Genomic DNA, 25,189 nt, shown 5'->3' on the forward strand with positions numbered 1-25,189 from the left:
AATCACAAACCCGTGTTTGTGTCTGCATAATGGTACTGAGAATGTTGTTCTCTTCAAATCCTTTCCCAATGCTTTTTGACTTTTTTTTTCCCCAAGCTAAAGTCACTCTTGCTGTTACAAGTGCATTTTATTGTTCAAGTGCTGTTTTAGAACATGCATCCATTACTCAATGATTTCTAGTTAGAATAGCTTTTGATTTACCATCTTAAAATGATAATCAGTAGTAAACCACCTTCTTTCTCATTTCATTTAGAATGAAATGAGAGTATCTTGAAAGACCCTGTAGTTATGGAAAGAAATTTACATCAGGGATAATATAATCTTTGAGAGTAAGTTTCCATGTTAGTAAAATAGCTTGTACTGCATTACCTTTTGTTATTCTTATATTTTACTGGAACTCCCAAAGATAGTAGATTGCATGGCAGTTACTGATGATGGCTACCGAAATGAGTGGAAGAGTCCACCTATGTAAGCACTGCATTGCACTGAAAATTCCCTGTAGGACTGAAAAACACTCTAGTGATAAACTCTAGGCTATCTGGGGTTTATTTCTCATGTTACACAATGCTAGCTTTGATCTTACTTGGTGTCTTCATTCTTTTCTTACTGTGAGTTGTAGAGCAGAATGTAAAAACACAGCAGCTAAAAAGTCTTAGGGGACAATGGGGTACTTCTGGTTTAACAGAGTAAGCAATCTGGTGGGGTTTTTCTGCACAGCTGTGAAATTCAGGTGAGGCATGGCAAGTCAACACTGCAGCAGTGCCTGAGCTCCCATTTTTCTGCAGCTGGCACTGCAGGTTAACTTCTGTCTTCACACCAGTTGTAGGAAAGTCAGGTCACGGCAAAGACCAGTGGGCAGCAGGATCAGGAGTTGAAAACATAAACAGGTACAATGTTTGTTTCATTGTCTTAGGTCAGATCTTGAAGTTGTTCAAATGAAGTCCCTGATTAAGGAACTTGCTCCTTTGTACTCCTTGTAACGTATTAAGCAGGCATCCACTACAGCCTTAGTAGTCCTTGGTATGTGGATTGCCAAAATAACGTTTTATAATCAAAGGTAGGGCAGGCTAGTCTCATCACCACAATCAGCAAAACAAGCTGATTAATGAAAGAGATTAATATTTCTTAAAAAACCAAAAAAGACTAAATAATTAGCCTGGTGAAACTTGTTCTAGTTTGACTGAAGTTCTCATCTTAGTAATAGGTTAGCTAAGCTAGTGCAAATTTGAAAAGAAACACATATGTGGGTTTAAACCTCTCAAAAGCGAATTAGCGTGCACTGGCAAAAGTTCAGATGCAAGCTAACCAGGATACTTTCTGTTGAGCCCACATAAGAGCATCTGGTTTAATTAAACTGGCTTGTACCAGTTTAATTGCACTGATTCCAAGATAAGCTTGTGGAGCTTCTCTGTGTAAAGATGCCTTTCACCTATAATGGGCCAGCTTTGTGTTCAGCTGTTGTCACTGCACCTTGTGTAGACATCCTCATCTTGGTAACAGGGCAATGCTGCAGTCCCAGCAGCCTGGGGACGAGCCCTCTTATAAAGCCTGCCCAAGAGGTAGAGTAACAGGCAAGTATAAGTCTCTCTGGCTAAGTAATGTCTGTAAAATCTGCCTTGATTGAGTCACAAGGTACCTTTGGCAAAGCGGTGCTGCAAGTCCTTGCAGAATCCTGATGGTGCAGATGGTGCTGTGAAGCTCCCCAGCATATTGCTAGAGCAGGCGGGGCTGGGAGCCTCCCCCAGAAGAGATGTGCCGTCACATTCCACAGTCCCATTTGTGATTTGAAGGGTGACAAATATTTTATGCTCTGATCATGCAGTGCATGAGTTTGCACGACTCAGACTTGCTTCTGTCATGCATCAGGAGCCACTGTACTGGGAACAGGGAATGAGAAGAACGCTAAACTTCCCCCTGAAAGACAGATGGCATCAGAAGCCCCAGCAAATGTCTCTGCACATGGAAATTAAGTAAATCATTTGTTCCTAAACAATGTGAATCAAATTGAGCCATATGAACATTTCATACAAGGGAGCTGATTTCGATTTTGGTTTTTGAGGGGTTTTTTTTGTTTGTTTGTTTGTTTTGGTTTTTTTTTTTTTTTTGCCATGCTTTTTCCTTGTTCCTCGATTTCCTGACGCTTCTGTAGGATATAGTGAGTTCCAATCAGTGTGGAGGTAAACCAACAGAGATGCAATGAGAGAAAGACTAGAAAGAATTTTAAAGTTAGCTGAAACTTCTAATATTTAATGTTTCATTACATTTTGCTCCATTTTTCAACCAGATCTATGTATAAAGTCTCATAATAATCTTTCAAAAAAAGTTTCTAAATGGAAGTCAAAATAGAACTAAGAAACAACACTGATTATGGTTTACTGGAAGTAGCCACGTACCAGATACATACATGGCCAGATCTTGCATGTATTAAGCTTCGTGTGTACACAGAAGGTATTTCTTAGGTTTGATTTATTTTCCTAGAATTATTAGGCATCCTGTAAGAAGTCTGGTCTGTCAAAAAAACCCTAAATTATTTAATGAGAAGCATCACCTGAACTTGTTGTCGAGGAGTTAATCATACTGCATTCTACTGTATGTTAAGTACTATGCAATTAAGCTTCATAAATATACAAAAATGGAAACTGCTGCATTCCTCCACTGCATAATTTTCCATTCATATTTTCTAAGGTAAGACATATGTCTCTTCACATAGCTAGCATCATGATTATATATCATTGTTTTATGTGTATGGGAGGGAACTTTACTAAAGACCTTGGGGCAAGTTCCCACAAAGCTGAAACTGGCATGAGTACACTCACTTAGAAAAGGTGTGTCAGTCAACACGAGGAAAATATGATTGAAAGAAAAATGTGTTAGTGCTTTACACTAATGATTATGAAATTATCTGCATGAAAGAAGACAAGTACTTTGGCTAATTAGGAATCAGGGGAAGTATAGGTTTTGTGTCAGACTAGTCTGAGAATTGAATAAATTACTCTTGCATTTAATTGACATGTCAGGTTTACTAGCCGAAGTGATGCCTAAGGATTTACCTATGGATTCACCTCTTTGATTTCAGGAATCAGTGCAATTTTAATTCTTTTAAGCTTTGAAGTGAATGGTATTGTTTGCTGCTACTGCCTTTCATTTGTTTATTTTTTTTTATTCAGATGTTGCAGCTCCAGGAGTAGAGTTGAAAAGTGATAGTTCTGGAAAACTGCACTGAAACTTGATTGTGGGAGTTTTTTTCCCTGCAGAGGTTTGGAGTCTTAGCGTGAAGGATCCTTATGCATGATGTAGTGAAAAAAAAACCAAACAGTTTAAATGTGTGTGGGGAACATAGAAAAACCTGTGATCTTCATAAACAGCCAGATGCAAAACCAGGGAGCAGAAATAGGGTTCAATTTGACTAATGTGATTATAATCTTTCTTAAAGGACAGAAATTTGTACATACATGTATATATGCAAATGAGATAGTTTGATTTTGGCAAAATAATCAATTTGTAGTGGTTTTCATCAAAGGAAGTGGTTTCTAGAGATGTAAAATATTTGATTTGCAATAGAAAAAGCAAAACCCCCAGAAACAATGTGTAGTATCCTGTAACTCCATTTTTTTTTTTCACTTTATAAGAAATTTCCTTCCTATTCCTTCAGGCAGATTGTGCTAATGGTGATTGCTCTATTGAACCTGTGCTTAAAACTGTAGATGAGATTAATTTGTTTTATTTTCCCATTGGTAATTGAGATGAGGTTTAGCACAACGGGCTAGTTTTTGGCTACCTTAACATTGGTTATGGCCTAATGACATAGTATAAAAGTACTTGCATATGTTTGCATCAGGGAGGTTGAGGATGGTGCTGTAGGGGCCTGACCTTTTTACTCCTATTTGTGTAGGATGATTTTGTTGTAGTCAGAAGAGGTATACAATGTAAAGCTGATGCAGGTGTGATAAAAATAGGTGAAATATGCGTTGCACTACAGTGTTAAAAACCATCTGAAGATGTACAAGCTGTTTCCCTGTGGTTCTAAATCAGCAAGGATTTTGGCAAGGGTTGAAGCTCAGTAACTCAAGGCCTTATTCAAATAAGCGTAGCTACTGCTGCCAGCACTGGAGATGGATAATGGGATTCCATGTTAAGGACTTTCTTGAATAAGATTACTTTCATCAGTTGGAACCTGTTAAATAATGACTAGCTCCCACAAAAAGAAGTCATCAGAGTTCTACATATGTGACTGTTGTGAGTTAATTTCTGTACTATTGCTGCTGTATGAACTACTCCTGAGTACATCCGACCCACACATCTGAGCTGGAACGTAATTGTGCCTCATACAGCACACACTTCACGCTGTTCAAACAGCATCTTTCATAGCCACTGACAGGCCAAGCCCTTACCACCTGTGGAATGGAATGTGAAGATGCTTTTCTGCCTGTTCTGAGGTTTTTTGATGTGTTTCACAATATTTTTAATAGTGCCGCTTTTTCACTATTTGCCCTGCACAGTGATCAAATTCTTTGTTGTTGTTTCACTTGAGAAGAGGGTCGGACAGAAGCCTTTTAGAAGTAAAGAATGACAGGACCAGGGAGCTCCTGCTTTGTAAGTCCTGGGCAGATGTGTATTTTTGAGCTACTTTAAACTTTTTGTCTTTTTTAATTGAGTAGATGCCAACTTGAGAACATGCAATTAATTCTGAATTGCCCTTTCTATATTCAACATATCCCTTCTATTCTTAGCATGGATGGCTGCGCAGGTGAGCATAGAGCCCATTCAGTGATCGGCATAAGTTACAGTGAAAATAAAATTAAATGGAAAGAATATGAAGTTGAGTAACATCAGCACTTGCATCTCCCAGGATTTATTATAACTAGTAAGATCTTACTTTTAACTCTGCAACAGGTAACACCAAATTTGCCTCCTCTCCATACCACAGAACACCAAGTTTTGTGATCTGCCATAAGACAGTGTTTGTGGGATACTTGGTGGAAGTGAATCACAGGGGAAGTACTTTTTTCCTATTGGAAATAACACTGCCATTTGTTTAAAGCAGATGGCAAAGGGGATTAAATCACATGGCAGTGTGATACTGAAGTGAAAAATATGTCATTATATGTCATCTGCAATTAGTGTATTTCAAGTAACAGTTGCTTTTCAGCTCTGCAGCACTAGGATTTTGTAGCCTGTTACTAATTTTCCCATCTCAAAATACTTTTTGTCGTTTCTGAATATAACCACAGTAGATGCAGCAGTATTGCATAACCTTTTAATTAAGGCAGTTAATGAGGTTCTAGTTTTATTCTGTATGCTAAGTACAGAATTTCCTGTGCTGATTTTATTCTTTCTAAAATCTTCTCATTTAGAGCTTATTCATGAGGAGGGAAGTTTAAAATAGTGCACATTTTTAAGGTGGTGAAGAGATTGTCCATCGCTGTCTTTTGAGGTATCACTGGTGTTGGTGTAAATCTGTCCACCACACTCAGGCTTTCATTGCCTGCAGCCTTCTTAAACAACAACAGGATGATGGACAAACCTTTCTTATTTTCCTCATATTTACAGTTCCAGCAACTTCGGTGCAGTGGTTTTTGAAGTCAGTGGAATTACTGGCAGCAAAGAAACTGGAATTGTTTGGACACTATCTCTTACATGCAGGTTTATACTTTACTTGGGTAATGTTGTTCCAATAGATTCAGGTTTCAGGGAAGTAGAAGGAAGAAAAGGAGCAGGTTTTAAAGCAGAAGAGCCTGGACAGGGGGTCCTTTGCCAGATGACTTTTGTTTGTAGTGAAGCAGCTCCAGCTCAGGGTTGTGCAGAGCGGTGACTTTGGCAGTGGGTGTGCAGGGAAGCTGGTGATCTCTCGGGAAAAGCAGTCACAAAACAAGAGTCTTGCTAATTGTTTGATATCAGGAAGATACCTTGTGAGGTCCATGTTTTCCTAAGGTAATGTGATCTGTGGGTGGAGACCTGGTTGCGTGCCCTGCTTTAGTACATAAAAAATGTTTTGAATATGTTTTGTAATGGAATTAGAGCCTGAAATAGATGCACAAGTGTGAATAAATAATGCATTCTAATGGCTGGGAGAAGCTGTTTATGGATGATCAAATTTTGCAAGATACTGAGTATGCAAACACACCCTGTAAAATCATGTAGCTGAATCACCAAGTGTATCTGTCTGACTTAGTTTTTGAAGTACAATCTTATTTTAATTATTTAGTATAATACTTTACATATTCCAGGAAACGGCCTGTAGCATGTTGTGTAAAAGTAATGAAGTCTTAGTAATATGAAACCTCCTCAACAGCATCTGCTGTTAAATATTTATTGAAAAACCGGGGAAGATTGTCTGTCTTTTACTGGCATTCATCACAGGAGCACCTGATTGCCTTCCACATAAATTATACTGGCTGTAGCCAAACTGCTGGAGGAGATTTCATGGAGTATCTTGTTCTGCATTCTCAGATGCTATAGAAAACTTTCCTTTGGGTGTAAATTTTAGCAGGGCAGTAGAGGGGAGGAGCCTTGGTGCTGGTTTGGAAGTTGGTTTTGGTTTAATCAAATAGGAATACTTACAGCAGTCACCTGCTGAGATTCCTTGAGTGTCCCTTGGAAGTTTGATCTAGAGCTGCAACATAAATGATACAAAAATAAATGTGATTTGACTGTATTTGTTTAGGGTCTACCATAGAAAAATCTAAGAAACCTGTGTGCCTTTAAAAGTCATTGAATATATTCTGCCTTAAAGAATGCACGACAGATAGGGAAACTAGTATATTTGGTAAGGATGAAAAGAGATTTTTTTAATTGAGGTTGAGAATTGCAGGATAGTTGTTGATGACAGCAAGAACTGAAGAGAAGCTATTACCTGTGCAGAGGAACTTGCCATTACAGCATAGTGGCAATGGGAAGAGGAAGATTGCCTAAGAAAGGCTTCTGTGTTAAACACAGTCAATTTTGCACTGAGGATGAAAATGTTGCAGGAAGGTGTTTTAAAACATAGCATTGCGTTTGTTTTCTTCTGCTGTGGCCTGCTGTGTGGAGTGGTGGGACGGGAACTGCTGCAGAGCTGCAGCACATGGATCAAGGAGGTCAGACTCGTGGGAATGAGAACAAAGCAGAGCCAAGGTCTACAGAAGGAGGTGGTGGTGAATTCACGCTGAAGAGTAAGACCAGTGTTGCCATAGTGGAGACAAATGAGAACAGAAGAAAGGAAAGTACATCCAACTATGTTCCATGCATTCCAGGAAAACACTTGGCTGAAGCAGCAGAGGCACATGCTGCTTTGATAATTGTGCTTTTTTCTGGCTTTGATGTACAGTTTTCCCATTAGCTTTTCTGCACATCATTTTCACAGCAGTTATATGTTCACAAAGCATTTAGCATACAATTAAAAAGGGCACCCATTTCAAAATATTCAGTCACACCCTGAAACTTCCCATGCTTACAATGCAAAACTTGGTAAACGTGGAAATTCTTAATTTTTTCTGGGTTTTTTTTCTTTTTTTTTTTCGAATGACTGCAAGATGAAAACATCAGTGCATATACTTCCTGACAACCTGACTAAAAACAGTTAAAAATGTTTGTGCTAATACTCAAATTGCAGTCAAAAATTATAAAGTACTTCCCTGTTTTGAGCTTGGGGAGAACAAGTATCTCTGACTATTCGATAAGAGGCTTCTTTCAGATGTTCACTCTTACCTTAATGCCCATATTTTTCTCTGCATTAATCAACAAGCAGCAGCTTCTATTAAAGGGCAAGATTAGCATGTCATTGATTTGAAACAGGTGCTTTGCCTTATTTTTTGTTTCCGTAGCAATTCTGTTGCCTTAGTATTTCTCTGCTATTTGCTTTGAGTTTCGATCTCGTCAGCTTTTATGAGTAAGAAGTGATGGATCTGGTCCATTGTCGAGAAACTACCATATAAAACCAAGGTGCTTTGGAGGAGGCTTGAGAGTGTTTTGTAAATGACCTTCCTGTTTTGGCTTTTGTAACAGAGTTGTGTCTTTCTGCTACTCAAGAAAATGTTTGGCAAAGTCCAGAGCATGCTCTTTTGTGTTGCACCTGGAAGACTGGCCAAGAGCTGGGGATTAAGCCTATTGTTTGCCAAGGTCTCTGGTTTAATGTTTATTTCAAAGCAGAAGTGTATTTAAAAAAAAAACCAACCCAAACCCATCCATAAAATACGAAGCAAAGTTAATCAGCACAATAATGTCTGTCTGTGGTAACAGAGAGCTCAAAAGAATAGTTTTGATGTGTAAATGTCGCCTTTTGTTTCAAAGGGAATGAATTCATGTGCCAGAGACACTGTTTTTTCATGGTTAATGCTAACTGTTTCTCTCTTTGGGAGGGAAGGAGAGGAATCTTCAGGGCAGTATTTCACCTGTGGAGTGCAAATGGAGACAGTGGGTAAGGGAGGTATGAGGATGTGCTGGCTGGTAGCAGAAAGGGGGGCTTGTTTCATTGCCTGCCAAGTCTTTGGAAGTGCTGTTTGGGTCTGTAACTTTATGGGATTTCCGTTTCTCCAGCAAACATTCAAGCAGTAGCGTTACCCACTGACTGCAGTTTGTTTTGACTTCAGCGTACTGGCCAAATACCTTCTTTCCGCCACATTGTGGGCTGGGGGGGAACAGTTGCAGCCCACTTGAGATACACCCACATTAGACACCCAAACAAAGAGGCTGCAGGAGTTTCCCCACTGCTTCCCCACTGCTGTTGTCAGTGGACAGACATTCACCCTGGCCCCTGGAGAAGTGCCCTGCACCACTGCCCTGGGTGGAGCAGTGGCTCCGTGCTGGCAGCTGGTCATGTTCCTTGTGATCCTTTGTAGGAAGGGTGTTCTTGGGGTTTTATGGTTATTTTCTCTTGATCATTTGAGTGCAGCTGTGTTTAATGAGCTGGAAAAGAAGTAGGTCAATAAAACATGTGTTCATTGTTAGCAGAATACCTGTTGGACCATGTGTGTGTCTGTAATTGGCCATCTAAAGCTTCAAAGCTTAGCACAAAGACAGTTTAATAGGGAATTTATACCTAAATAAATTAAGCAGAAGCAGACAGCTGGCAGGCAGTATGCCCTGCCAAGGTGAGACTGTGGGTATTCAATGCACAGACAAGTTATGACTTCAAGTCAGACCTATTTTCAAGTCTCATTAATATGTATTAAAAACCAGCATGCCAAAAATAGCTTAGAAGCTGTGTGCTTTAAAGCCAACACAACTGATAACATATCCATGTAAGTAGGTTAAAATTTTAAATTTTTTCAACCTAGTGGCATGCTATGAACTTGATGTTACACTGTCAGTGACTGAGCTTGAGATGTTTTTATAACCTTTTCTTTGATAACACTAGTGTTAGAATATTGTGTGTTTACTTTGCTTTAATAAAAGATGGCTGCATCATCTCATGACTCCTAAACCTGGAACTTTAAGACAAGTATCAAATAAATGAGTTGGAACCATTATTGAGCTTTATGATAAAATAGTTTTGGTGAATTAAATGTACGTTTTGTCTTAGCCAAGAACTTGGTCCAAATTCTCTAGACCAAACTTTCTCTAAAGAATTGTGAGATGAAACCTGAAAATTCATTGTTTTACCTAAGTCAGCAACTAAACAAAGAACAGATACATGCAGAATAATGGTATTTCCAATTTTACCATGGTCAAAAATCTGAAGTACAGACTTGAAGACGTTATGTTGCTGACCTTATTCATCATAGACTTTGACTTCTTTCTGTTCTCTGTTCTGTCACAAAAAATGCTCCAAAAGCTGAGGAGGCTAATTAACGTAGGATCTATTACAGTCGAATTGCTTACCTGCTTTTTGTGAAAAGACCTCTTATTCATGAAGGTGTTTGTTGGCCTAAGAAATGCAGCTGCTGCTTTTTCACAGGCTTGTGCTGGTTAAAAGTAAATACCATTAAAATTCCTAGATTGATTTCCTGCCTTATTCAGTCAGCTGGGAAATGGATTAGGCTTCCTCTTTCCTTGACAGCTTCAGGGTTAGAATATTTTTCCCAGTACCAAGTTTAATTCCTGCTGTGAAGTCAGATTTACTGAGGTGCAGTGGCCTGGTGTCTTGATGGTGTCTGAGATCTCCCAGTGAAACTGCTGGGAATTGTCCTGAGATCCTCAAAGCGTGTGGACACTGTTTCTGTACCAGGTGGTCTGAACCCATGCAGCAGCAGCAGTGGTGTGGTTGTTCAGGGCGAAGGGCCTTGGTGCTGCCGCATGGTGTTCCCTGTCTCCTGCCAACCATCAGCTCTATAAACAACTGAACCATCGCAAATTGGTAAAGTCTTAGTAGCACTAAAAACTATCAAAAGCAGTCATACTGCCTTTAACCAGGAGCAAAGAGAGAGAGGCTGAGGTGCCTGGACTTCCCTGGGGAATCACTGTCACTAATGAACCTGCATGAAAACTGCTGGGAGCATCATTAAAGACAAAGAGGTGTGGTGGGATTTGCTGCTTGGGAATTTCAGGGGAGCTCATGGGAGTTAGGCTGCCATTTGCTATTGAACTGTAATGGCAAATGAGATCCTGTTACCCTTGGATTCCTTTGAATATCCCAGACTCGGTAGACTTAACATCAGTTTTTAGGTATCTGCTTGTGCTTTGCATTATGCATGAGTGTGAGTTGGGGGATTAAATGCAGCAGCTCTGCCATTTCAAATAGCTTTAGCCTGAAGTTGATGTGTCAGCTGTCAGTCCAGATGAGCTTGGTATAGAAACTGGTACCAGTTATAAATAAATGGTAAAACAGAAACCTAACTCTGTATCTTCTTGTCAAAGGAGTAATGGTTTTGACATCTTTAACATATTTGTTGCTAAAAATGGCATCTCTCTTCATTTAATGAAATTTTATTTTATAAAGAGGACCAACATGTGACACAGATACCTGAAAGTCACAGCAAATTAATTCAGTGTGTATACGCAGTTTCTGCAAAATCCATGAATCCATATGATAAGTTTTCCCCAAACCTCCCCTTTTTGGTTTGGTGTTTTTTTGTTTTGGTGTTTTTGTTTTGTTTTTTTTTTTGAGGAAGATTTTGAACCAGGAGCCTCCTAAGATCCCTTCCAACTTGAATTATCCTGTGATGCTGTGAAATTAGGGTCAGAGCTGAAGGAGAACAGCTGAGAACTTTCTACTAAAACCACAGAAACTTGGGAGGTTCTGGGGTTTTTTTGCCTGGAGTGTTTCCTAATGCCTTGATAATGTCTTCCTTCCCTGCCCAAAAGCATCACTGTGGGCACTCCAGGCTTACCTGAAGAGCTCTGATCCCATGGGGAGGGAGAGGAGGGGTGAAGGAGAAAATCTGTGGCATTTATTTGATGTGGAAGTGCTTACATCCTATGACAACAGACAGAAGGTGAGAATCAGTGTGACTAATGAGTTGTTTACTTGGCTTTTGTATCCCCCCTCACTCTCCCGGTGCAGGGGCTGTGTTTGTTTTGGTATGTGTTGATCTTGGATTCCTGCAAATGCCATTGCTTTGTCCTTCACCTTCCCAGCAGTTTATGTGATGCCACTAATACCGTCTCTTCGTGCTACAGGATGGGTAGGGTATGGTAGTTAGGATGTGGAATGCCACATTTTTCCTTTTCATTACAACATTAGCATGTTTTCAGCCAGGAGCTGAAAACTCTCTGAGTTTGGACCCAGACCCCATTTGGAGAACTGAGGTCCCCTCAAAGACTCCTGTGAAAGCTGACCCCATGCGCTGCAGGCATGCAGTCTGCCATTAATCTTGTATTTAGGTTACCTAGGAAAGTATTTTTATTCTGGGGGAGTAGAGTGTCTCTCTGCAGTTTCCTGATTCCCATGCTCATGGTGCTGGAGCTAAACTCATGAAAAATGGGGGAAAAATTGGATTTGTTTTTAATGTTGGACTTGGCAGTATGTGTCCATGTGCATGACACAATTCGTGATTTATTAGCCCAGAATTTGTTAGAAACAGCCTCTCTAACTCCTTTTGAGAAAATTGGTGGGTGAGACAAAAGAGAATGCCCAGGTTTTCTTTCTCTAATTAAGTGGTCTCAGCTGAGGTAAAAACGAGAAAAAGCTGGACTTATTTTGTGTTGCGATGTGGCATTGCTGTCCTGAACTGGCTACATGGCCCCAAAATGTTGAAGCGCTGTCACAGATCACCTCGTACTTAGTCTGCAGCCTCAACCACATCCCTCTTGGCTGGGGAGTTTGACCAGCCCAACATTAAAAGTGGATTTTTCTGGTGTGGTGTTCTGCACACATGGTACAGATGCAGATTGGCTCTGGCTCTTTAGGAAAGAGTTGCCTGGAATGTTATAGGAGAAAGACATTCTGCACACCTGAGAAGCAACTAAAGGGTGTTTCAGTTTGCACATGAGCTCCAGGGGCTGGGGTGCTGTGAGAAGCCCACAGCCCTTGGCTGCTGCAGAAGTGGGAGGGAGAGGGGCTGGGAGTCTCACAGAAGACCTTGCAGAAAGGTCTGAGCTACAGCTCAGCTTTGTTAAAGCTTTGTAAATCTGGGAATAGTTTCTGCACTTATATAAATATGAAAAAAAAAAAAAAATTGTATTCCTTAGATGTAAATTGTCAGGAGGAAGGCTGTGGCTAGGTAAATTCACCTTCGCTTGCCCTTTTTGTGCAAGGGGTACAGGAGCAAGACAGCCCAAGCAGAGGGGTGTGGGCAGGGGCAGTGGAGCACTTTTGCTGAGTGCTGGTGATGTGGGTGCTGGTCTGGTGGGCGCGCTGTTGAGCTGAACACAGCGTGCCAAAGCATCACTGGTCAGGTTGGAAGGAAGCAGAAGAAAAGACAAGTACATGCTGGATTCAAAGAAAGGGAATAATACAAAAATGATTTTGTGGCTAATGCTGGCAGGTGAGTTACAGTTAGAGTGAAGGTCCATGGTCCTTTTTTACCTGGCTCTTGATCCATATCAAGTTCTAAGTGTCAGCCATAGCAGAGCAGAGAACAGGACTGGAGAGGAGCTGGGGAGGTTCCCGTGGGTGCTCCAGCTACCTGGGGAGCATGGAGAGCTTCTCAGTCATTGCTTTCCAGTATCAGCCCACTTTGCCAGTCCTGTGCTTTGCTGTCTGCAGGGACAATTGGTTTGTTTCCTATCCTGTTTTATTTTGTTTGAGCATCCTAAGCTGTAAGAGTTCTTCAGTAGGCAGCAGCTGATGCTTTCCAGATTGGTTCTGGAGGTTTCTTCCCTGATTTGGGAGAGCTTTTTAAGAGGAGGATTTCTCCCACCATTCTCGTGCTTGGGGCCAAGGGCAGCTGGCTTCCCTGTGCTGTACCAGGGAGCCCAGGGAAGGCTTCTTGGCAGCTCTCTAAGCAGTGTGTAACAAGAACCAGTGTTGGTTGGTGGATTGGTCCCCTTTCCACACTCTCCCTTCACCTGAGACTGTTATTACGAATTCTGGCAGTTCTTCCACCATCCCCAAGCAGCTGCTCTGGGGCACATCACTCTGCTGCCTGTGATACCAGCTGGTCTCCCGGCTCGGCTGCTTCCAGCATTGCACCGGGCAGGGAGATAGTGGGTACCTTCCCCACCAGCACACTGAGTATGATGGCCCCACGGACACATTGTGCTTTTATTAGGCAGACCCATGTTGAGTGCCACCTGAAGCCAGAAACAGCACCTTCCCTCCTCAGTTGGATTAAGCATAACTCTTTCAGTGCGTGAAGCCACTTGTCACCCCGTTGGCAACTGGGCTCTCACCTCCTCGGTGCTCTCCTGCTGTTTGGGTTCTCCGAATGCAACAGAATTTCATATTCATAGAATCATAGAATGGTTAGGGTTGGAAGGACCTTAGGATCATCTAGTTCTATCCCCCCTGCCATGGGCAAGGATGCCTCACCCTAGACATGTCTCCCAAGGCTCTGTCCAACCTGGCCATAAAATAAAATAAAATAAATATAAAAGCAGCTAAACTAATCATGTATTTGTATAGTGACATAATCTGATTTGTTTTTCCAGAATGCTGACAGTTTCCACTGCTCAGCTCTGCTGCATAGAGTTGTAACAGTTAATGAGAAATGGTCTGGAAACAGCTACTGTTTTAATTGGTGGAGCGATTACTGTTTAGTTTTGATGGTGGAAAATAACTGCATGTAAGGTGTTTCTCTTTTCTGGGCTTTTTTCAAATTTGTAATTAGGCTTCTCCAATTATGTACTTCATAAACTTTGGAAACAGATCTTTCAAATAAGTGCTTACTGCCTGGTATTCTTATGCACATAACTTTGTTAAGGTAAATAGACTCACAGGACTTAAAAGAAATATTAATGTGGGTAAAATTACCCCAAAATATACGTGTCTAGAGGTTGAGGACCTTTCAGTGGTAGGGCTCTTTTAAATAAATAAATAAAACTGAAGTATCCAGTTTCCATAAAGAAGAGCAGACATAGGGTATTTCTGGTTTCTTCTGTTGCTAAAATTGTAATCTTTTTCTAATATGGCTATCAAAAAGAAATAAATGCAGAAGTCATCTTTAACAAAGCAGTGCTGTTTAAGTAAGTTAGAGAGTGAAATCCTGCTGTGTTGTGTATTGCAAATAACTTGCTTGCATTCAAGATTTACTCTGGATTTTCACCAAGACCAAAACTTGATCCTTTAAATGAGCATAAAACAGTAAAAGAAAGGGAATTTGGGATTAATTTTCTTAACATCCTGTGTCATCACACTATGACCAATCACCGCTTGTGTATAAATGCATTGCCCCTGCTGCTGACAGTCTCAGCAGCAGATGTAACATGCACGTGGCTTACACTGGGAGCTAAAGCCCCAAAGCCTGTTTACTCCCCCCAAAAGCTGTGTGAATATCAAAGAGGAGAAGACGTGGAAGCAGAAGCAGCAATATGATGTGTTCCCACTTGCCCATCGCATAATCATCTCCCACCACTACACACAGCCCGTAGCGGGGAGCAGCCAGGGAGCGTAGGCTTTGCAGGATGCCAGCAAGCTGGTTTTTCCTTAAACTCCTGCCTCGGTGAACAAGACTGGTGAAAGCCACATGAGCTGGGGATTGCTAAATGTGAGCAGGTGTCATTCAAATTGCCACCAGTTAGAGCGACAAGGTGTGTAAAAATTCAAACATCTCCTTTAAAACAGATTTTCATTGCACATACATGTGAGAAGGGATAGGGACCAGAGCAGGAATGAAATGCCTTTTTAGGTCTGCATGAATGACCAAGGCTTAAAGGAAGCCAGTGCTGGGTTTGCTTGTTTCTGGCGTTACCCATGCTGTGGTAGGAGTGCCAAGCTCCCCTTTTTCCTCAGAGTCATTTTTGCAGTGGGAAGAATGAGAACTTAACACTCCTGATGTACTAGCAGCAGTCATTGGTTTGGCTAAGATTACAGTGAAAAGTATTGCAGCTTGTCCATTGCAGACTTTTCTCATCCCTAGGTACGAGGATACATGCTCCCTTGTTATGCAGCTTGTTTTTATGGTAAAAATTGCTTCACAGAAATATGGATGCATAGAAAAGCCAGCTACTAAGGTGTAGTTCCTGAGGGCTTGAAGTGTTATAGAGAGCTGACTAGGGAGAAAACCCAACTGTGGTTAAATATACATTTCTTTTTTTTTTTTTTTTTTTTTTTTGAAGTAGCGCATCTATCATCACAAAAACCTTCAGAGCTCAATGCTGGAAAACAAGTACCTGATTCTCTGCATTTACAGGAGAAAATTGGAAAGATAACAGATCAAGATCCTTGTGAAAGAATTTCTTAGTGTTTGGGTGCAAGTATTATCTCCACGTCACATCTAAAGGATTGAGACAAGAATAGAGTAGATAGATAGTTTGTGCAAATAAACACAGATAAGTTTGGCAGAAAAAGCTGACTGGTTATACGTCAGTTACAGACTGCAAGTGCTAGTCAAGTAGTCTTTTAACGAGGTTTACTCAGTTGATTCTTTTTAATCCATAAAAGGAAGGCTTACAAGTAAGATTCTGTGTAATGATGGAAACTGTATTAATTTTACAATTGTATTACTACTGATAAAGATACTAATTATGTGCTGCATGTTTCCGTCCAGCCCAACTCTGATCGCATTTATGCCTTTCCATTATTGTGTGTCTGGTTAGTGAAGTATGAGTATAAATTTCTTTTACTGTAAAAGTAGTGACAATGATCATCGCTTGGCTGACAGTGGGCAGACTTGAACAGATATCATGGTGGAAGATGCATTGTCACATGTCCTTCCCTTGTGCATTACAGATCTGAATGCATCGCAGACCCAGGGTCGCCAGACAAGCATTCCAAACCAAGGATCCATCCAGCCTCCACGGGTAGATGCACTGCTACTGAACCACCAGCCTGAGAGCTTGCAGGATGACAAAGATGAAGACAGAGTAGAGGAGAAGATTGTGTACCTCTGATGGCTCGTTTTCTAACTTCAGTCGCACTTTGGAAATACAACTGTGTTTGCTTTTCTAAATGTCTGTAGTTGCTCTCTGTATGACCAAATGGCTTTAAGGATAGTGTTTAATATTCAATGTGAGATTTTCCCCATGACAAATATAACAATTAAGTTATTTTGTAGCTTTTGTTTTATAATCTTTAATTTATGACATGATTTCAAATGATTTGCAAGAAGCAAGGGGATAACAGGGAAGATGTAACATTTTGGAATTGTAAAGATGCTGCCAGGAGCTGTGAAAGCTGGTGCTGAATTTCTCCTGAGTCCTCTTTTTAAAAGGGCAAGCTGAGAGAGATGGGCCTGCTATTCGAGATTGCAGAGTATGGATGAGTAGCCTTCTAACAGCTGTTACATAACATGAGAAGACAGCAATGTAAGAATGATGGCTATAGTCTTTGCTGAAATGTGCTATGTACCCTTAACTATGGGGTTGTTTTCCTTATCCCCTGGCTCAGGAACTGTTCAGAAGAGGATGTTTTTTATGGTCTTAACATAGTTGCATAATTGTGTTTGTTCATGTCCCAGTGCTTATCATGATTTTGGTACTACTGCCAGTTTCAGTGAAAAAATGCCGTAAATCAGCTTGTTATTGTATTATAAGTGTATCTCATTTCTGTAAGTGCCCTTATGCATTAAAATTCACCAGATGAAAACACCTCACTGGTAAAAAGAAAGGGGAAAATAGTAGGCTTTTAGGTAACTGAACCTTTTTGCAACTCCTCTGCTTTCTTATGTAGGAGCCAGCTAGTTTCCTGCTTTCAGGTTCATGGGATTTTCTGCGTGTTAGGCGGTAAGAAACCAGAACCAGTTCTGTGCCTTTTGATCTTTCAGAAATATTTGTACACTTCTGTCAAATCGAATAAATGTTCTGTGCATTTCTGCAAAACTGTACCTTTGATTCATTGTCAGGTCCTCCAAAGAAATTTGAAAACAGAAGGGACACAAAAAACCCCCTCCTTGCGTGGTTTGCCCTCTGCCCTGCTGCACAAGAGCCTGCCTTGGTCCAGTGCAGCCAAAGCTGCACCTTGGCTGGCAAAACCATGGACATGGCTATTTGAGGAAGCACAGGCAGCTCTCGGTATTGTCCAGGTGCTGCTTAGCCTGGTTGGCAGGTTGGCAGCAGCACCACGGGGATGCAGATGCACAGCTCCAGAGCTGCCTCACATCTGCAGCTCACCGGGCAGAGGAGCGCAGGATTGCCCCTGCCTGTTTGTCTGGATAAGCCCCGAGCATCACGTACTTTCCATTTTACCCTAAGCCTTGCGTTGTGCAAATCTTTTGCAGGGAGCAGAGTTTTAGATGGTAGATGCTTGTCAGCAAGGGTTTCCTGATGTGGAGGGTTCTCTTCCAGGGACTGATGTGCTTTTGGGGAATGTTAAAAAGCAGAGCTTTCTAAATTGCATCTTTCTGGGTTATTAGACTAGCTGTTCAGTTGGTATCTTAGGCTACTGACCTTCTTGATGAGCAGGACCCAATTCCCATCGGGTATTAAATGTTGTGCAAATATCAGGGAAAGATTTGGTCTGCCAATACATTTTTCAGTTGCTATTTCCAGCTTTCAAGACTCCTGTTCACCTGACAGCACTTCTTTAATATGTCTCCCTATTAGAGAAAAAACCTTTTTAGAATTTCTGGAAATGTTTTACCTTCTTTATTTTCACAGACTAAAATTAAAATGGGAATCCAGCCTTACTAAGGGTTCTATAATAAGGACAGTCCACTGCCTCTCTGTTTTACCAGTCAGCAGTGAGTTCAGGGTTGCTATCTGGACAGCTTTTTGGCAATTTTTTGTATAGCCAGACCAGTTCCTTGAGATGCAGTATGTCCTGGGATATGTGCATTGCCTAGGGACCAGTAGGAAATTGGGAAAAACTGAGTAGTTTTCTCCACAATTACTCTTTCTGCATTTTATTATGCCTTCTCTGAAACATCTGGTACTGGTTGCTGTCAAATCCAAGCCGCTGGATGGATAGCTGCTGTCCCAGCCTTGTGTGGGAATTCCCATGTAAGTGTCTTGCTGCTGGGAGAGGAAGAGAGGATACTGCTTCTCTCATCAGTTTTAATTGAGGGGCTGGGAGTTGAAAAGTGGGGGTCCAGGACTTCAGCTGTTGTGCGCATTCCTTGAGTCCCCTACCATCAGGCAGCATCTTATTTTGCTCACCTGTGTTTACAGTAAAAGTTCTGGCACTCAAGGAAGGCAAAGGCAGGAAACAGGTGGCCCCTAGATTTAGGTATTTTAATTGTAGAAAATGTTTAAACTATAGGCCAGTAAGGTTTCAGCAGGTGCTCTTTATAACAAGATGTATTATGCACCCAGGAACTCTGTCCGTTATTTAGGCATCTCTCAACACTTAGAAGTTAAATGCAGCCCCTTTTTAGCAGGCTGCATTTTCAGTTACTGAGATGCCTATATTAATGATTGGTCTTCTTTCTAAGTAGAAAAATATATTCAGAAATTCTCCCCTTCACTTTCATTACATTATTTTAAAGTGGGCTTGTTTGCAAGGCCTGCTGGTTTTATTTTTAACTCATCTGATATACTGTGGGTTTTTGGTTTTTTTTGCCATGTTTCTCAAGGCATCTTGCCTCCGAAAGCTCAAAATTTAATTTAGTAATTCATTTCAGTGTCTAAATTAATGGAGCCATTGCTGTACTGCAAATCTCCACTGCACCAGACTGGGCTTTCAGGTTTTTCTTTTTTTAACTTTCTTCCATCATTTAACAAAGTGAGGATTTCTTTACAGTAATACCTAGACTTCATCCAGCATTTTCTCCTTAATGTTGTTGCCTGCTAGTAAAGCTGTCGTATCTAACAACTTTGAGAGATTTTTAAACAAAACTCACAACAAAGCCTTTTTTCAGCAAATCTAAAAAATGGTAAAGAATGAAGTCATGAAGGACTCAAGCTTACGGTGGGATGGATCCAGAACCTTGGATTTATGCAGTCATTTACAGAGTGAGACCAAAACAGAGCAAATTGAGTATTAAGGTAAAGAACACAGCTTCATTTTTAAGAGATTTTTCACAAAGCTCGTCCATGTAATTTGCAAATGACTGGGTTAAATACGTATTAGGCTCTCAGCAAAACTCCCCAAAGGTTGTTTACTGAAGTGATTAAAAAAAATATCTGTTAATGTTTGCCGTGTAAGGAACATGAATCATTTTACTTAGTGCCCTCTGGGCTGCCTTAATTTATGTGCCACCCATTTAGGTTAAAAAAAATGCTAAGATTTTCACTGATTCTTAATCAAGTAAGTGCAAATTCTGTAGTAATGTGCCATAACACCAGTAAAATCATGTTCATAGTACTGTTCATTCAGAGCAAAGCAAAGAGGCTGTGCTCTGTTAAGTAATACATACAACTTGCTCTGACTGAATTTTGAAAGCAAAGGAGAGTTGCAGATGAGGCAGTTTTCCTTATGCATTTGATGATAAAAGGGGAAATAGCATGACTGCTCAGATACCTTCAGATTAATACTCTGTTTGAAAAGAACTCCAACCGCAAACCCTTCCAATCCAAAGCCTCCACTGTGCCCAGTTTGTATTATAGAGGTAGAAACAGCGTAGGTTGTGAGGCATTAGCGTACTGTAACAGGTTGGATGTTTGCTTTTTCTTATAGAATTGCAATTGCTTTGTGACTTTTTTTGCCAAGGTAAATGAATGTATTTGTTGTTTTCTCATCCTTAGCAAAGATCCTTATGTAGAAGCACTGCAGAAGTAGCTGTGAACACACTTGGTAATCTTAGTCACAAGGACAGCTGCATATTCACCTCCAAAAAGGTTTTGCTGTCTCACTTGCTGTCAGGTTCTGAGATAAGACTGTGAGGATGGCCTGAATTCAGTGGCTTGAAGTTTTTTGTAAAGGATCCCTTTGGCAGGCTGATGTGAAACCAGAGTGTTTAATTTTTCGATATAAAGCAGAAACCTTAAAGGGTAACCTTGGTGGCATTAATCTAAAGTGTTCTCATTAACCCAGCCCTTTGCTCTGCAAAAATGCATCAGACAATAGACTACTAGGTTTCTTGTAACAGGAGATGACCAAAGATGAAGAGATTGTGGGGGGATTTTCAAGTGTTTTGTGGGCCATGGTGGTGAAATGCTCCAGGTACTTCCGTCATCTGAGAATGTCAGATGAATGTTTTTCACCTGTTGGCAGCAGCTCTATCCAGGTGACTAGTTGGCTCCCAAATTCCCAGAGCGCTATGTTTTCTATCCTGAGGATCAACTATGCAGATGTTTCTTCCTCCTCTCATTGCTTGCTTCATCTCGGGCTCAGATAAGGGTGTTCCCATCCCTTACAAGGAAGGGCTCTGCTGCAGGGAGAACTGTCATTCTGATGTTTGGTCTTGAAATATCCTAGGTGTAGACCAGGAGGAGAGAAAAGAAATATCAACTGGTTATAGAAAAGGCAGGAAGAGTTTCCCCTACCATGGGATGTTTTCTAGGCTCCTTCATGGAAAACCTTTTTTATTCAGAGGAAAAAAAATTGGCAATTATCACTCTACTTACTGATAATCTGATAGCTGGTTAGATGCCATATTTTTTAAATCTAGTGCCAGATGGAGTGAGGATCAGATATTTGTGAAAGTGACAGTGAAGCGTGCAAGTTGAAACAAAGAATGTCTCCTATGGAGGCTGCTTAACAGACCCAAGGGAACTTTCTTACCAGCATTCTATAAAGCGGCCAAACCATGCCTACAGGAGCTACGCAGAGGTGTGAACATTTTGCTAACCAAGGTTATCACTGCTAACAACCAAGCCCTTCACGGATGAACAATCCCCTGACCTGAAGGAGGTTCGTCAAGGCCCGCATGAGTCCCTTGCCCTCCTATTCAAGAGAAGCAAGCAGGGTGCTGGCATTCCCTGTTTTCAGCTCATTGAGGACGCTCAGGTCAAGCTGTAGACCTACTTGTGCTCCTCTTGAGTAGTGCAAGAAACACGAGAAATTGGTGTTGCTTCTGGTTGAGGTAAGTAATGCCTCACCTGAAATTAATTTTTTCCTGTTTCCTTACATAGAATCATAGAATAGTTAGGGTTGGAAAGGACCTTAAGATCATCTAGTTCCAACCCCCCTGCCATGGGCAGGGACACCTCGCACTAAACCATGTTGACGAAGGCTCTGTCCAGCCTGGCCTTGAACACCGCCAGGGATGGAGCATTCACAGCTTTCTTGGGCAACCCGTTCCAGTGCCTCACCACCCTCACTGTAAAGAACTTCTTCCTTATATCTAATCTAAACTTCCCCTGTTTAAGTTTGAAGCCATTACCCCTTGTCCTACCACTACAGTCCCTAAGGAAGAGTCCCTCCCCAGCATCCTTATAGGCCCCCTTCAGATACTGGAAGACTGCTATGAGGTCTCCGCACAGCCTTCTCTTCTCCAGGCTGAACAGCCCCAACTTTCTCAGCCTGTCTTCATACGGGAGGTGCTCCAGCCCCTGATCATCCTCATGGCCCTCCTCTGGACTTGCTCCAACAGCTCCATGTCCTTTTTACGTTGAGGACACCAGGACTGTACACAATACTCCAAGTGAGGTCTCATGAGAGCAGAGCAGAGGAGCAGGATCACCTCCTTTGACCTGCTGGTCACACTCCTTTTGATGCAGCCCAGGATACGGTTGGCTTTCTGGGCTGCAAGCACACACTGCCGGCTCATGTTAAGCTTCTCATCAACCAACACCCCCAAGTCCTTCTCTGCAGGGCTGCTCTGAATCTTTTCTCCACCCAACCTGTAGCTGTGCCTGGGATTGCTCCGACCCAGGTATAGGACCTTGCACTTGGCTTGGTTAAACTTCATAAGGTTGGCATCGGCCCACCTCACAAGCGTGTCAAGGTCCCTCTGGATGGCATCCCTTCCCTCCAGCGCATCAACCAAACCACACAGCTTGGTGTCGTTGGCAAACTTGCTGAGGGCGCACTCAATCCCACTGTCCATGTCGCCGACAAAGATGTTGAACAGGATTGGTCCCAACACCGATCCTGATCACACTTGTCCTAGTGGTGCTGAATGACTGCTACAACAAACCGTTTCTGGTCAATTATGAACTCATCAAAAGAAGCCAAATCCAGATACAAGGCAGTCTAGAGGACAAAAATAGCTTTAATATCACTACTGAGCATCTCCTGCTTTCAGCCAGTGGAGGATAACCATTTTCATCTTCTAGGGCCTCTTTCCGGCTTTTGATGCTGTTGACTACGCGCTGCTCATGTCTCGTATGTGTAAGGAGCAAGGTTTCAGAGTGATGTACTCAGTTTGTCAGTGAAACGGAAAACATCAGAAGGAGCAAAATTGCTCTCTGCTGATGTTGCTTTCTTTTGCAGAGTCCCCCATGACCAGATGCAATCTAATTTCAAACATGTATGCAGCCACTAGGTGAACTGACAAGATGACATGGACTTGACAGAATTATCTCCAAATGCCTGATGCTTAAGTAGTATCAAAACAACTTGTATACCAATGAAGGCTGGACAGTGTCAATGCTGAAGGTAAAGGAAGGACTTTGAGGATCCAAAGCTAAGGTGTGGCCTCCTTTGAAGCACACATCAAATCAGTCATTTACTTTGAGATCCATCAGTGCTTCTAGATGCCCAATGGACAGAAAAAGCTGGCACATAGCTGTATCTGTGCGTAACATTCCCTTCCTTGTTCTAGATGGTTTGAAGACCATTTCCCACCATGGAAATGGTGTCCTGGCCTCAGCTGACCTTCATTTGATATCTAGACTATGGCCAGGCAGAATGGGCAGTAAGTCATGAGACTGTAGAAAATCCTGTTGCTGCTGTTGAATGCTGTGGAACACATCATAAGTACATGAGGCTACTTTCCAGTTGCTGCCCAGTCTTTTTGTAAGTAGATTTATTAAGATATTTTTCTTTAGTTTTAAGTCCTCAGTAAGCATCTAAAGTTCCAGGCTAGAGGGTATAGTTGATATTTTAATATGCCTGGCACAGCAAAATTTTATACCATCAGGTGAAACTCAGGGGTTCAGGAGGCGAAGTTTGCTTGTGGCTGATCCATAGATGGGGAGTGAACTCCCAGAGAAACTACAGGTACTCGCTAATGTTTCAGGCAATCTACAAGGGATGTTCCTCTGGGTGGCACATAACATGGGGCCTCTGTGGGTGTGGAGGGAAGGGTTCCAGCTCTGGGGTGAGTACATGGCTGTCAGCTGGATGGTGCTGGCAGCTTGGTTATCTAGAAAACCAAGCCATCTAGAGGTTATCTAGAGGACCAGGCCATTCAGAACTGCTGAAGCTGATGCCACAGGTTGTATGGGGACCAGCTGCATGTTCAACCCTGTTTTGCCATACAACAGAGTGGTGGGGCCCCAGAGGAGCCTGTGCACTGGCCAGGTCACCCCTTTGTCTGGCTCTCATCCCTCCAGCATGTATCTTGAGGTTGAGTGGTTGTGTGCAGGTAATGAAAGGTGGCTTAGAGCCCTGGGAAACCACTCTTGGCATGTAAAATGAATGCTGAGTGCTGAAGGGTATTTCACAACATGAAGTAATTATTGACAAAAGACAGGGTGCATCAGCTGTTTTACTGGAAATCTCGGTTTGCACAGCAGAAACAGTTCCATATCTAATTCTGACTCCAGCTGTTCTCATTTGATTTACAGCCTAATCCTTCAAGGGTATCAGGATAACAACTTTCAAGGACAATATATCAGCATTGAATGAGACTGCCGAGAAGAAGGGAAGCAGTTTATTTGTAAGGGGTTAATCACTTCTGCTTGTCCTGCAGGCAGGACTGCGTTGGAGGCTCATGAACTGAAAACCCCATGAGGTGGCTGGCACTCCGACATGCTCCTAGAATATTCTGAACATGACTAACACGCTATGGCTCACAGACACCAAACTCAAAATACTCGTTCTTCTGGGAAATTGGGAGCTCAGAACATCTGGGCAACTGAAGTTCCCCAGAATACAGTCCTTCCATCCATAATTTCAATTAAATGTAAGTCAATTAATGCTCACCATTTAATTTCCCGATTGCCTTCTGATAAGCAGGAACATTTCTCTAAACGTTACTCAGGTGTTTCCAACCTATTATTTCTGCAATTTCTGTCAGCAATTCTTGGGTAATTACAGAGATGGGCCTTAACATAAAAGAGATCTGAAGGCTGTCAGATATTTGGAAAATGCAGACCTTAATCCAAGCTTGAAAGACTCAGACAAAATGCTCCAAGACAATGTTTTTCAAACTTGGATTATGAATTGTCAGACAAATCGATATGGACTCAAACCCAAGCAACTGGGGAAATAAACAGCACAAGAAATAGTGGAAACTGCTTCTTCTGTACAGTGTTCAGGGAGTTACTGATGAGAAATATCCAACAGGCATTCCATGAAATTACATTATTATAACAATAACTTGTTATTATTTTATTGGGGGTTTTGTTAACTGCAGTTTATTATATAATTAAGTTACTGGGTAGCTCTAGTGCTGAAAGTAAAGCTGAATATTATGGACTGAGTTTAACATGGTGCAAGAATTCACAGCCAGGTAGCAGGAAGGATTATCTGCATCCATGGAAAGGCTTTTTCATGGACCAAGGATCCGCAGCTGGCAGAAGAGGAGTGTGAGATTGCACAGTCTGATGCTTCTGGAGGTGCTGAACTCTCCTGGAAGTGTCAGGTCTTGCCTTTAGGTGCATTGGTATGCCGTGATCATCCCACCCCAGCACAAACCCAGGATGTTCTGGGTTTTTTCCAGCAGGCATTTGGCCAGGGCTTGTCTCCGTAAAGGCAGAGGTGTGAGCATGTAAGGAGCTGGCCCACAAGCCTGGACCATATTGGTGA

The 25,189-nt window shown here is 41.7% G+C and overlaps 1 protein-coding gene across 21 annotated transcripts in view; it reads left to right on the forward strand.

Moving 5' to 3' along the window:
- The window catches only part of ARHGEF28 (Rho guanine nucleotide exchange factor 28), a 122,337-nt gene extending 105,063 nt beyond the window's left edge, over nucleotides 1-17,274 (forward strand). For 19 of the 21 annotated variants that reach the window (XM_030511919.1, XM_030511920.1, XM_030511901.1 and 16 more), the window contains one exon: nucleotides 16,187-17,274. In XM_030511919.1, coding sequence (XP_030367779.1) covers nucleotides 16,187-16,347 — 161 coding nt within the window. In that variant the 3' untranslated portion in view covers nucleotides 16,348-17,274. The remainder of the gene's footprint in view (nucleotides 1-16,186) is intronic. The other 2 variants (XM_030511915.1, XM_030511922.1) reach the window with 2 other exon arrangements.
- Nucleotides 17,275-25,189: the final 7,915 nt, after the last annotated feature.

Source organism: Strigops habroptila, chromosome Z (genome assembly GCF_004027225.2).
Source record: "Strigops habroptila isolate Jane chromosome Z, bStrHab1.2.pri, whole genome shotgun sequence".
Lineage (NCBI taxonomy): Eukaryota > Metazoa > Chordata > Aves > Psittaciformes > Psittacidae > Strigops > Strigops habroptila.